The sequence below is a fragment of the Hemicordylus capensis genome, chromosome 6 (genome assembly GCF_027244095.1).
Source record: "Hemicordylus capensis ecotype Gifberg chromosome 6, rHemCap1.1.pri, whole genome shotgun sequence".
Classification (NCBI taxonomy): Eukaryota; Metazoa; Chordata; class Lepidosauria; order Squamata; family Cordylidae; genus Hemicordylus; species Hemicordylus capensis.
In genome coordinates this window covers 53,845,929-53,860,122 of record NC_069662.1, presented here as the reverse complement: position 1 = coordinate 53,860,122, position 14,194 = coordinate 53,845,929, and the positions used below count along the sequence as shown (strand labels likewise).

At 45.7% G+C, this 14,194-nt stretch overlaps 1 protein-coding gene across 8 annotated transcripts in view; it reads right to left on the bottom strand.

The window, feature by feature from the left end:
- Positions 1-14,194, bottom strand: part of SCN4A (sodium voltage-gated channel alpha subunit 4) — a 121,987-nt gene that overhangs the window by 6,219 nt on the left and 101,574 nt on the right. For 7 of the 8 annotated variants that reach the window (XM_053266425.1, XM_053266429.1, XM_053266427.1 and 4 more), the window contains 8 exons: positions 10,574-10,728; positions 8,569-8,742; positions 8,116-8,238; positions 5,867-6,145; positions 3,522-3,575; positions 3,253-3,390; positions 1,990-2,094; positions 142-412 (listed from right to left, as the gene is read on the bottom strand). In XM_053266425.1, coding sequence (XP_053122400.1) covers positions 142-412; positions 1,990-2,094; positions 3,253-3,390; positions 3,522-3,575; positions 5,867-6,145; positions 8,116-8,238; positions 8,569-8,742; positions 10,574-10,728 — 1,299 coding nt within the window. The remainder of the gene's footprint in view (positions 1-141; positions 413-1,989; positions 2,095-3,252; positions 3,391-3,521; positions 3,576-5,866; positions 6,146-8,115; positions 8,239-8,568; positions 8,743-10,573; positions 10,729-14,194) is intronic. The other variant, XR_008310555.1, reaches the window with a different exon arrangement.

The following is a 14,194-nucleotide window of genomic DNA, read 5'->3' as shown; positions in this document are numbered from 1 at the left end:
ATACATACTGTTGGACTGAATACTTTTTAGGCTTACAGTATTGCTGTCACTTACCCTGTGAATGCTTTACTTTGAAAGATGGGATATATATTTAAAAAACAAATAAACAAATCAATGCTGAATCTTTACATTTTGTCTCACCTGCAATAGACAGAATCACCACAACAAAATCAAAGATGTTCCAGCCGATTGTGAAGAAATAGTGCCGCAGGGCAATCATCTTGAGGAAACACTCAGCTGTGAAGATGGCAATGAAGATCAGGTTGATTTGGAAGAGGATGTCAATTTTGGTTTGGCTTTGCCCATCTGTTTCCACCATCATCGTCACCATGTTAAGACAAATGAGGATCATGATGACTATATCAAAGGCTTGCTGGGTCACAAAGTCAAATATCATCCCTTGATATTTGTTCTTTAATAATGTGGAAGGCATGTGTGGATGTGTGAGAAAAACACAGGAAAGGAACAAGACACACGGACAAAGACAGACAAGGGAAGAAAAGAGAAGAGAAATGGAGAAAAACCCATCGAAGAATATTTAAGAGGAAGAAGAAAGGGAATAATAGTTCAGGAAAACTACCAAGAAACAAACCAGTGGAACATAATCATAGTGACTTTGTTGTGCAGTGACTTTGATGTGTAATGTTAGAAAGAGTATTGGAGTTGGACTGTGAACCCCTGCTCATCCATGAAGCTCCCTGGGAGACCTTGGGCAGGTAACCATCTTTCAGCCTAAGCAGTTATCCTCACAATAACCTCCCAGGCTTATTGTAAGGATAACTAGAGAAATCCTCTGCACACTGTTTGGAACTCCATGGAGGAACAGGATATAAAATGTCATAAACAGGTTACAGATTATTTTAAAAAGCAAAATATCTGGGCCCTGTATAGTTTAAGTAGATGTGCATTATTTTGCTTATATTGCACTTTTGCTAGCCAAAGGGAAAGATAAACTGGAGTCTTACCCTCTGATCTTCCTGCTCAGCTACCTGCCCCATTTGGCTTCTGAAATTTCTCTACACACTGTCCAGTCTTGCTTTTAATATACCTTTGCAGTTATAAAGAGCAATTGGATACTCAGTTTTGCACTCAGTGGCTGAAATCCAGGCGGTGCTGACACAACAGGTTTTCCAAGGGGTGGGGGGGATTATTTTCACTGATCTGTCTCTCTGCAGTTTTCTGTGCCTTCCAAAATTATCCTGAGAATTGGAGGACCCTCAGGGACATATTTTTTGGTGGAACAGCACCCATAGAGGAAAAGGGGGGTAGCCAAAAATCCCCCTCCCACACATAATGGAAAACGGTTGTGTCGGCACTCGTTAATCTGTATGCCGGTCAGTAACTTTGCCTGACTGGCCACTAAGCATAGTGGTGGCACATGGATAAAGACCCCCTTCTTCACAGCCTAGATACTGCATAAGGAAATGGAAATGCCAGGATGGAAAAAAAATCAAAAGTTGATATGAAAAAGCCATGGGGAATTTGCCCAATTTCTGCTAAAATCAACAAGAAGTGAGAAAGAGATAAAGAAAAGATCTTCAGATAAGAAAAAAATCTTCAGATAAGGAGGTAGCAATGGTGCATGTGGGAGTGTAATGCGCATAAGTGGGGGTGGGAGTAGGGGGCAGAAACTGCTTAGAAAGTGATCCCAAATCTTTCCTTCCATTTTTCAAAACAAATTTACAGCCATTTTCATAGCATTATGTCTTGTTCATATGTTATGTGTCTGGATAGAACCCATTTACCTTTGCAAACATTGGGACATTGTGCATGTGCTTGTCTTATACTCTGTGCTTCTGCCAGAGTTCAACATTTCTGTATGCTAAATGCAGGATACACTCAGCACTAGTCATTGTTGCCAACATTTAGTGAAAAGAAACTATACTGGATTAAGAGGCAGGTGGCCCCTTATACCTAAATAAAAGCAAGATGTATGAATAATTCCTTCCTGTGTGTATTGAACATGGAGTTGGGCCATGGATGGCATACCTGTGGCCTTGGAATGGGCTTCTGAGGCTTTTTTGAGCCTAGCTTCTTCATGGCATTGTAGTATTTCTTTTGTTCTTCTGTCATGAAGATGTCCTTCCCTCCAGAGTAAAAAAGGAATATTTATTATTAGACGCGGAATCACCTTCTTGAGGAGCAGCAGCATGCAAGTCCCAGGCAAGGACTCTATAACCCCTTCCTTCTTAATTGGTATCTTCCCTACCCTATTCTCCAGGGTTTAATTTAAACCACAGAACCTGCCTTTTAATTTCTGAGGCCGTGTCATGGTGATGGTTTGGGTTTCTAATCTCCTCCCATTTCAGCAGCTTGTTGGTGTGTGTGAGTCTCTGTGTGTGTGTGCATGCTTGATTTCCTTTGTAGATCAGTCTCTATCACCTGGCAACAGGAGTCACAGTTTCCTCCCCTCCCTTTAGATGTGATGCTTATACCATTTTTAATGTCCTGTGAGTCCTCCGTTGTGGAGGGGAGTCAGTTTTGTGCCTGATGTCTGCCTTGATTCAGCATATGGGTGCCTGGGGCTGTCCAGAAGCTCAAGTAACATGTGGCTATTGTTAAATACCATTTTGAAATGGTTTGAAACAGACGATCTTTGGAAACCATGAATATGTTTTGGGAAACCCCTACTGGTCATGCAGTGTAAAAAGGTGATTTTGTTCATGAAACGCATACTTTTTTCCTACTTTCTGTGATGATAGTTTTCTGATATTTGGTTTCTTCTTTTTAAATTCACTGTGGCTTCCAGGCAGGCATAAGTCCTGGCTCAAGTTAGGCTCTCCCCTCTGGACAGGTTGGATGCCTCCCCCACCCCCATCCTCTCTGCATTGCATGTGCCACAGCAGAGCCCTGACACTCAGAACAGGTTGTGGAGTTGAGTGCTGGAGTACTTCTGTAAAAATACATCTGGGCTTCTATCTCAAACACTGGTTGTGTGAATTGGTCCTGGTATTCCTTGGATGCTGAGCTCTGCACCAGGAACCAAATCCTGCAGTCACAGACTCACAGAAAAGCTATTTGTGCATCCCTTCTAAATAGCACGTGTAATTCTACCCAGAGCATGTTGGGCCTGTTCTTATTTAGCCTTTGTAACCTGAAGGTCAATTTATGGTCCAAGAGGTGCCTACCCACAACCTCCCCTTGGTGGCAAGCCTGCATTGTCGGCAGGCGAGAGGTGACGCTCATGGTGGAACCCCCATGAGAACCCGTGGGGTTCTCTCATGGTAGAACCTCAAACCAAGAGATACTTATCTTTTTCTTTTGTTGGTTGAAGTTGTCAATGATGACACCAATAAAAAGATTGAGAGTGAAAAAAGCCCCAAAGATAATAAAGATGACAAAATAGATATACATGTAGAGGTTCGTTTCATATTCAGGCTGTTCCTCTTCCTGGGAAGGCAGAGAATAGGTTGAAAAGAGACCCTCTCCTGCAGACAGGCCCTCCCCCACATAGACCAGACCTGGTCACCCCTACAAGAAGGTTGCAGGGCAGGGCAACTGCCTCGGCACCTCCACATTACCCTGCGCGAGTCGACGGCTGCATACATGATGTCCATCCAGCCCTTGAAAGTGGCCTGCAAGGAGAAACAGAGGGGCAGATTAATTGTGGTGCTGGACAGAGGTGGACTAGCAGCCTGGAAAAGGAGGGTCCACCAAGTCCATGAACTCAGTGAACATACACACTACTCCCCCCACCCACACACACACAAACACACCCCTGCAACAACTTGAACACACAGAGTTCCTGGAAATCTCTCCCTTCCGGAGAAACATTTTTTTAGGGGTGGGGGGGAACAGGAGTGATGACTTGTGTTGGGGAAAGAAGGAATACAACGAATTCACTCAGGGCCGGACTAGATGTGATAGGGTAAGTAAAGTAAAGTGTGCCGTCAAGTCGATTTTGACTCCTGGCACCCCAGAGTCCTGTGGTTTTCTTTGGTAGAATACAGGAGGGGTTTACCATTGCCATTATAAGGTGATGCCTAGTGTTTGTTTAATCACATCTGACCTAAAGCAGGGGGATCCAACTATGAGGCTGACATGAGCAGCTGAACCCTTCATCCTCTCCTGCTTTTCCTCCATCACCCAAACTCCTTCTCTGCACAGCCCATCTCCGATACCACAAGAAAGCCAAGCTGGGAGAAAAGTCCTGAAGCAGCAGAATATGAGATGGGGGAGTTATGGGAGGGTTCCAGGCCCAGCAACAGCAAGTGGCATCCTTACATAGTTGCCAGAGCTCCAATGCTGTGGCAGGGACCACTGCGCTGATACCTCCTGTTGCCCCTCTGGAAAGACTGGGCTTCGGGTAGGGCCAGCCCATCAATGAGGCTGACTGAGATAGTTGCTGCAGCTGGCAAACTGGCTACATCTGAGGCACAAGATTCCTCAAGAAGAGGAGCTCAGGATCCAGGTGTGCCAGGATGGGAGTGGATGCTTTTTTAACTTATTAAAGGCTTGCTGGGTCTTAGGGCTTTCCTGGAACTTTGCAGGTTTTCAGAGGATCACTGTTAGTGAGGAGATCAATTGAGAGAAATAGGAAATGAAGCGCTAATAGAAGTTTGCAAACCCCAGGAATTTCTAGATATCCTAAATGGCCTGGTATAGACCAGTCCTTGACTGCTGAGCCCTTCTTTGGTTTCTTTGGATATCTTCCACTGACAGGAGAACTCTGGATGCCTCATAAACAGGATGCCCTTTGCTGACCCTGATAACTGTTAGGAAACAAACTCCACTAGGCATAGAATATCCAACAAATCCCTGACGTGCCTTGCTGATAACTTCATCTTTCAGAAAGTGGAACAAGGAACAAGGAGATCAGTTATCCTTGATTGGATCCTAACCAACAGGGAAGAATTGGTCAATGAAACTGAACAAGTGGGAACTTTTGGGGAAAGTGACCATTTAATGCTGGAATTCTTGACCTTATGGAAAGCTAAATATGAGCGTAGATAAATGTGTACCTTGGATTTCAGGAAAGCAGATTTTAATATATTCAGAGAAACGGTAGGCAGAATTCCATGGCTAGATAAACTAACAGGGAGTTCAAAATGGGTGGGAATTCCCGGAGGAGGAGTTATTAAGGGCATGATCACAGTTCCAATGAAAGAAAAATGGGAGACATCTTTTATTTTAAAGAAGGACATATGTAAGAAATGGAATGAAGCAAAAATTACCAAGGATGATTACAGACAAGTAGGCCAGACTTGTATGGACAAGCTCAGAACAAGCTGAGGCTGGCAAGGGACACTAAGAACACCCCAAAAAAGGGGGTGGCTTTGGGGGTATGTTTGAAAGAAAAGGAAGGAAACTGTAAGCCCACTGTTCAGTAAAAGATGGTGAAATGTTAATGGGTGACAAAGAAAAGGCAGAACTTCCTTCTCTTGATATTCTAACATGGGAAGGCAAATATGATCTGATACCTATCACTGAAACTTGGTGGGATAAGACTCATGACTGGAATGTAGGGTGAAATTTTGCTGTAACTATATGAGGGCGGAAGCTCACTCCGTGGAATAAATAATCCCACCCAAAGCTGACTTTCCTTCATATTGTCAGGCAGAGACTCTTTCTTCTGAATGTCCCCCCTCCCTTCACCAATAAGGCACAGTATTTACCATGGCCTTTTCTAGAGAACTTGCATTTTCAATTGATCTCGCCACTGTGGTAAATACTGTAATTAACCACTGGATGGGTACATTCTGAAAGTAGTTTCACTTTATGAACATTGATGCGGAGAAGTTTTCCTTGTCAAGCATTATATTAGAAAAGCCACCCGAATAGGAATTAAAGCATGTGAAGAGGAGGGGAGGAGTTATCATTAGGGTGGACCTCCTCCAGGGCAGAGGGGGAAAGGAGGCAAACTTACCACCTGCAGAAGAGAGAGGTAGCCCATGCCCACGTTGTCAAAATTGACCTTGACGTTGACCCAGCGGACTTCATTGGTGTATAGGAGAGCTATACATTCACTCTTGTTGTTCACCACTGAGATGGGAAAACGTTCCTCTGTGGTGGTGTTGATGCAGCGGTAATACTTCCCTGCAAAGAGGTTGACCCCCATAATGCTGAAGATGAGCCAGAAGATCAGGCAGACCAAGAGGACATTCATGATGGATGGGATTGCCCCCAGAAGCGCATTCACTATCACCTAGCACCACGAGAGAGAGAGAGAAAGTGAGAACTCTTAGGATTCAACAGACTATGAGGCTGTTCTCATTTGCAGCCTAACCCAGGCTAGCCCAGCCTGGATAAGGTTGCACATGAGAACCACCAGGATCAGACCTGATCCCGACAAGGCACAGCCAAGCCCAGATTTTTAGCCTGGCTATAGAACAAATCAATCCAGAATTTTCACTCGAGGCACAAATGACCAGGCTCAAACTATCATACTTTGGACACATTATGTGAAGTTCCAGCTCCCTTGAGAAGTCCATAATGCTGGGAAAAGTTGAAGGAAAGAGAAGAAGAGGACAACCAGCAGCAAGGTGGGTGGACTCAATTACAACAGCAATGAATTTTAATTGTGTAATTTTTATAGTGTTTTTAATTTTTTGATGTGAACCGCCTTGGGATTATTTTAATGAAAGGCGGTATACAAATTCAACAACAAACAAACAAACAAACAAACAAACAAATAATGCACCACTGAGATCCCTTAACAGCCAAGTTGGAGACAGAGCATCCTGGAGGGAATCTAACTATGTGGTTGCTAAGAGTTGATAGCACTTAATCAATCAATCAGGCAATCAATCAAAACAGCACCAGCATGCCTTTAACCCAGGCTCGGGATTGTGTGTCTCCCTAGGCTACATTTAGCCTGAGGGGACACAGAGACAAGTGCCTAGAGTGTTCATCTCCTGTGGGAATCCCGCAATGCACCACGCTTGACACATTGTGCACTGTGGGATAGATACCTGGAGGCCAGGATATGTTGTTCCGGCCTTCGGGGCTCCACATTGCAGCAGAGCAGCGCAGATTGTCAGAGCATGCAGTGGCACACTGACAACTCCTAAAATGATTGTCTGGGGAGGGGGGAAGGTACATAGAGCACAGCCTTCCCCCTGCCTGCCTGCCCTGCCACCTAGCCTACCCAGTTCTGTGAATGGGCTTTTTATGTCTGAAACTGAATTTTGCACAATTCAAGGCAGCTAGTTTTTATTTTATTTTTCCAAATTAATCTCCAAATCTGGACACTTTCAAATTAGATTGATTTTAGTATAGAAAAGCAATAATGTAGGATATTGGTTTGCCAGATTCTGAAGACTAAATCCGACAGCAGCCAGAATACAAAACAGTGTAGAGAACTTAGAGGCACCAGGAGTCTGCAGGATTTAATTTGAAGCAGAGATCACTAGGACTGAGTCCAGAACTTGTTTCCAGTGCCATGATTCTGCCCATAAGTGTCCAACAGAATACCTTTCACCAGTAAGTAACTGCATCCAGCTCTTACAAGGCTGAGATCATAGGAATGTGGTGTGCTGCACTTGGATCAAGGCGACCTGGGCTCAAATCCTTACTTGATCATAAAGCTCTGTGGGTGACCTTGCACTGTCTCTCAGATGTCAGCCTAGTCTACTTCACAGGAGTGGTTGTGAGGATAGAAGAGACAACCCCATGAGCGTTTTCACACTGTGCTTCCAGTTCTCAGCATATCCAAACAGCGAAGCCACTTTGGAAAGGACTCATGCCATTAGGGAAGCAACCCCTCTCTTCTCTTCAGAAAACTTGCTAAAATAAATGATTTTTAAAACCTGGACATAAATTTTGATGTATTTAAATTTGAAAGGGAAAGACCGGTTTCTATGTGAAATGCTAACCAAAGATCTCGCTTGGACTTCGGGGTAAATCTGGCCAATGTGTGGATGCACACACTCCCTTCGGGAGATTTGCGGTAAAAGCACATTGTGAAAAAGCTCCAAGAAGCAATTTGGAGGAAGGGTGGGATATAAACATTGGGCATGCATAAACAAAGACCAGAAATTTCGGCTAAAAAGGCGTGCATTTTCTGGGAAGCTTGAGCTCCAACAACTGTTTCTATAGAAATTAAATCCCTGCTCTCTGAAATCCCCACTACCCAGGGAAGTGGGAGGGGGGATTGAAACATCATGTCAAACCTACCCTCATGCCTTCAAATCTGGACAAGGCCCGAAGAGGTCTCAATGCTCGGAGTGTCCTCAGAGATTTGATGGCTCCCAGCTCTGAATAGCCCATCCAGTTTGCTGTCAAGCTGATGAGGGAGACCTGGTTGGGAAAACTAGAACATTTAGTCACGATCTGACAGAAATGACAGTAGAATGAACAGAGCTCCTTATTCATACCAGGAGAGGAAGCTAGCTCATCCGCCCTCCCCACCATACTCGCAGTCTGATTCCCAGATTCCTGTCGGATCCCATAAGCATCCAACAAGAGGAAACTTATTTACTCATTTATATGGTCCATATTTGGGGACCAGTCTTTTGAGATGGATACATATATCACCCCCCGACAGAATCAAATTATTATTGAGCCTTTAGTGCAAAACAAAAAGGAGCTCCCCTCGAAAATGGCTCGTTCCTGGAAGATGCAACTTACATCAACAATGAGGAAGTCCAGCCAGCACCAGGCATTGGTGAAGTAGACCTTGAATCCATAGGCCACCCATTTGAGCAGCATCTCAAGAACAAAGATATACGAGAAGACCTTGTCAGCATATTCCAACATGGTGCGGATTGTATGCCGCCGCCCTATGTAGATGTCTTCAAAAGCCTGGAAGGAAAAGAGAGGCACAATCAGTAGGGAACATACACAAACACCATACGTTGGGCAGTTGTGTGGAAATCTAAGGGCAAAAACCCACAATGGGACTAATAAGTCTCACTACTGAGTGAAATGGGGGAAGGAAAAGGTTTTATTGAGCAGTGGCTGTGTGCAGGCCCCAGAAAGGACATGGAGAACAACTTCAAAGATAGGCTTGGAAGCATGTGAAAAATGCCTGCCAAAGCATAGGAATAAAAAAGTCTCCATAGTAAAAGTAAATCTCACTGCCATCACCAGCTGGAGAGACTGAATGCTCTAAATTGGGAGGTCTATCAAGACAGCAACTTATTCCAACATGGACACAAATTTCAATAAGAGATTTTATGCTGTGTCTATACATCATTTAAACACATCATATAATTTCTTAGTGCCTCCAGTGAAAATTTTGTGCCTTTTCAATAATACTTTCATTCTCACTTGAAAAAGGCATGGATTTTCTACAAATTGTCAATAAATGCCTAGCAGATGGTGCTAAGAAATTATGCAACGTGTTTAAACATCATGTAGACATTATGTAAATATTTTTGTCTCAGCCTTAAGAGCTGGATTGTTTTGGGTTTTTGAATGAAAATTCCTATTCCTGGAATTCTGTCCCAGAACACCTCAATGGTGCCATCGTTCTCGCTCTCTCTCTCTCTCTCTCTCTCTCTCCCCCCCCCCCCAAATCTTACCACAAAACTCTTCTGTTCCATGAGATCTTTGGCTTAATTTTTCAGTCATCATCCCCAACTGGGTAAAACTACATGTGAAGTCAATACTCGCAAATGTTTAAACCTGAATTTGCCCCAATCAGATTTAAAAAGTGGCCCACATACAGCACAGTGAAATGAGGATGGTTGAGTATTGCCTGCATTGCTGCCTGCGTGTAAAACCCCACCTGCACTGCTGCAGAATACAGCCATTCGGTTCATGGACTTCCCTGACTCCCTAGGTGAGTTGAGCATGTCCAAAACACTCTGAGATTGGCCAGTGGCCATCAAAGGCACTTGAAGCTGGTGCGCCTGCCCCATCTGCCCTTGGAGCCAATAGAAGTGAGGATGCTGACATGGTGAACCCTTGCCAGTGTGAGGGCAAGGCAAAGGGTGCTGGGATATCATCCTGGTCCTCAGAGGCCAACCTGGACAGGGCCTGCTACTGGTGTGGACAGCTAGTCCTGAGCTGCAACCCATGACCGCGTGAGCACCCAAACTCAGGGTCCTAGGGGGAAATCCACTCAAGTGCTCTCTCCTCGGCTAGCTTCCAGCTGATGTACCAACAATCATGAGAACCAGCCCATATTGTTCCCTTGTTGCCCTTGTCCCTCCCCCTCACTCACTTGTCTTTTTTTTCTATTGTCTATTGTCTATTTTGTCTATTGTCTATTTTTTCCTTATCAATTTCTGAAAAGTGCCAGGTATACTAATGGAGCTGTAGTGGTATACTAATGGAGCACTATTATTATTATCATTAAGAATATTTATATATCACTTTTCAATTAAAACAAAGGTTCTCAAAGATGATTCCATGTTCCAAATAATGATAATTTTAACATACAGCCCTGTTTACAATTATGTGGCGCAATAACAGAATGAGTTCCTGATGTCACAAGGCACAACCCACTAGCAACTTCTTCTACATAAGTCCTGTTGAAATGAAAGATTGCTCCCTTTCTTCCTTTCCCCCACAGTGGAATGTGTGGGAGACATTCCTGAAAGATTGTGCTGACAATTTGCCCTCAGCAGAAACCTCTATTTTCAGAGCAATTTGTTAGAGACAAAAGTCAGGAAGGAATGGCATTTACCAGGGCCCCACTGCTAAGGAGGATCATGAAGACGATGAAGGTCTCGAACCAGTTATGTTCCACAATCTTGAAGCACGCCCTCCGAAGATTCCACCACTTCTTTCCCTTTTCTGTCTTGACATCAACATACAGACAGGGGCATCTCCCAACACAGGCTGCAACAAGGAACGAGAAAGAGTTACAGGTTAAAGTTAAGTAATATACACTGATGGCAAGTCCACAGCCACCTTGGAATTGATGCCCTCTGACTCAGTTTACACAGGTTAATTATACAGGTTAATATTAAGTCCACAACCTGCTTGGAATTGGTGCCCTCTAACTCAGAAGTCCTGCCTCTAAATCCCAGATGAGGATGCAAACTACACATGCTCAGGGGCACTCCCTTTTCTGTTATTTGCTCATGTGTTCTAAGCAGGGCTTTTCAACCACAAGTACTTGAACCTCTGGGGTATGCTGAAGCCTCATAGGGGCTTAAGCCAGTCTTGCAGCAGCAAGTATGAGTGCTAAGCAGAGTTGGCCTTGGTTTTGTTACTGGAACTGCCCCGGGGTGATTGGTAAACTCCCCCAAAATTGTGTTAGGGCTCTGTGTGGGGAAATTAGCTCAGAGTGGAGCAGTTCCACGTCAGAATAAATTTAATGCAAAGTGTTGGTTACAGGAAAATGACTGGCTGAGAGAGAGATGTTCAAAAACAGAGATGGAGCCAGGTCTCACGATCAGTGAGACTCGGTTTGTGCAGCAAAGCGGGGAGAGCGGGCTTAGTCCGCTCTCCCCGCACACAAGCAGGGCAGGAGCCCTGGGCAGCCGGATAGGCCGCCCACGCGATTGCTGGCTCTGTGACGGAGCCAGCGGGGACTGGGGGGAGTGAGTGTGCAGGGTATGCTGCCGAGACACCCGGAGCCAGGAGGCGGCTTTTCGCCTCCCCTCCAGGGGTCTTCTTGTGAGTAGCCACGGCGCAGAGCCGCACCGCGGCTACTCGTGATTTTTAAAAATGGGTTTGCGGAGCGCTTGCTCCGCAAACTTGGTTTTAGGGGAGGGGTACTTAGGCAGATTAACTGCCTAGGAGCCACCAGGCTCACCTGTGAGCCCGGTGGCTCACATGGTCAGCCGAAATCAGGCTAGGCTCCCCTAGCCCAATTTTGGCTGATGGTCAGAATAGCCTCAAGGTTTTATTTGAGGGTAAGGGGTTCAATGGAATAAGTCACTAAAATCAACCTTATTACTAAAATACGTCACAAGATTAGCCATACAATTTCTAGGAGGAAATTTAGCTCAATGTCAAAATTAAAGTAGCTTCTAGGCTGGCCAGAGAAAGGAGGCTCAGAGAAACAGGCTCTTGGATTTAGGAGAGAAGAGAAAGGAATAGAAGGAGCCCAGACTGGGGCACAGCAGTTATCATACAAGCTTGGTTCTTCCTTCAGTAATGGATGGATCCTCATGGCTCGGGAGTGACTGGCAGACCTCTTTCCTCTGGGGTAGACCGGGAATCAGCAAGAAGCAAATAATCAAGGAAGTTACATAGCAGGGATGGGTCCAAAGGGCATCTGTTCTCGTGAAGCAAGCTCCAGGTATTAGCAAGGAGGGCAGTGCAGATCGGATGTGGCAAGGGAACCAATCTAGAGCCTGGAAGTGAGGGTGGCCCAAAGAGCAAAACACAGCTAAATGGTATAGCAAGTGTTCGCTGCATTGTCAAAGTAACGGGTGATTTCACGAGGTGGTAACCAAGTGGGTAGCACTGGAGACCAAGGAGAGCACACCGGCTCAGGAATCCAGGGGCAGATAAAGCCCAAAACATGTCCTGAGAGGACATTCTAATTGACCTTCTTTCTTGGCTATGGAAGTTCCAGGGAATCTCAAAAGATCCCATTGTTTTGTCTGTTGTGCTGCACTACAACACAATGCGTGAATAGGATGATGCAAATAGAGTGGTTGAACATGGGAACTCTCTTCAGTTGGAAACTAATCAGCGTTTGAATGGGTACATCTTTGAGTCCCTATCACCCACTCCAGCCTTCTTTTGATAAGGAGGGAATGTGCATTCATGGAGCCTTATCTGACTTCTGTGCTGAGATAATTGGTTTTTAGCTCATTTGAGGCATCTATGGAGGAGAGGTAAACCAAAGGAGGGTCAACCGTGCAGAGAGACCTTGAATAGAGAGTTCTGCTGTGAGTTAACTTGGGGAGTCCACTTAGGTATCCTAGCATGTGGAAGGCATGAGGCAAGCTCCCTTTTCAATCTGGATCTTTTGCAGCTGGAAAATCTAGGAGTAACTGTCCCACTGCCTACTGAGTGACTGTTGCCCAATATGCCAACAAACAGAGAGCTTACAATGCTGTGAGGCTTCTGAGCATGTCAAAAGTGACACTCATATGCCCGCAGTCTCAAACATAAGCAGGGAGGCTTCTGGGAGCCGGCAGAAAAGCAGTGCTAGCAACAATTTGCATTTGAATGGGTGACTACATGTGAGTGCCATCTATTATAAAATATTCTCCATAGGGGATGGGGCCATCGCTCAGTAGTAGAGCATCTGCTTTGCTTGCAAAAGGTCCCAGGTTCATTCCCTGCCATCTCCAGGTAAGGCTGAGAAAGACTCCTGTCTGAAACCTTGATGAGGTTTTGCTGCCAGTCAGCTGAGACAATACTGAACTGGATGGACCAATCAGGCACGGAGCCAGCCAAACAGTGGCCTGGGTCTGGTCATGCCCAGTGGCCCCTCAAGTAACATCCCGTGCGCATGACGTCACGTGCATGGGGCATGGCTCAGGCTCCGTAAGAGCCCCAAGGGAACATTCCCCCGCCTGGGGTCCGGTGAGCCCTCAGCCAGCTCTGCCCTTTCATTTCAGGCAGCATTTGCTGCCTGAAAGCCTCTATTTCCCTTTCTCTCCCTCCATCGAGGGAGAGAAAAGGAAACAGGTGCTTCCAGGCAGCAAGTACTGCTTGAAGTGACAGGGCAGAACTTGCTCGGGCTCTCCAGAGCTCAAAGCCATGCCCCCTTTGTGTGTGATGTCACATGCAAAGGGGGCATGCCACTTCAAGCAGCGCTTGCTGCCTGGAAGCACCTCTTTCCCTTTCTCTCCCTCGATGGAGGAAGAAAAAGGAAAATAGAAGAAATAGAAACACTGCCTGAAATGACAGGGCAGAGCTGGCTCGGGTTTCGCTGGAGCCTGGGCAGTGGAAGTTCACTCAGGGCTCTTCCGGAACCTGAGCCACGTTCCCACTGCGGGCTTCAGTGGCCCTTCTCATTGGCAGCCCGGGTTCTTTGAACCCATTCGCACAATGGTAGCTCTGCCCCTAGGACCAATGGTCTGACTTACTATAAGGCAGTTTCCTATGTACACCTCCTTTCCCCCTGACTCACTTGCATGCTATGCTGTTGGTTCCCATATGGAGAACTCTTTTCTCAAGCTGAGAGGAATCCTCTCCGGGAACCTAGAGAGAAGAGTGTCAGGCAGCATACCTCCCTCCACTTCTCCATATGACTGGTTGGCTACATGCTCAGGCTGACTGACAGACCTGGCATTGAGGACAATGCCAAGCATCAGCCAGCATTTTCCTCACTGCTGAACCAGACTAATAAAGGGTGGGCTGAGCCTGAACACCTAGCCAACCAGTCACGTGGAGA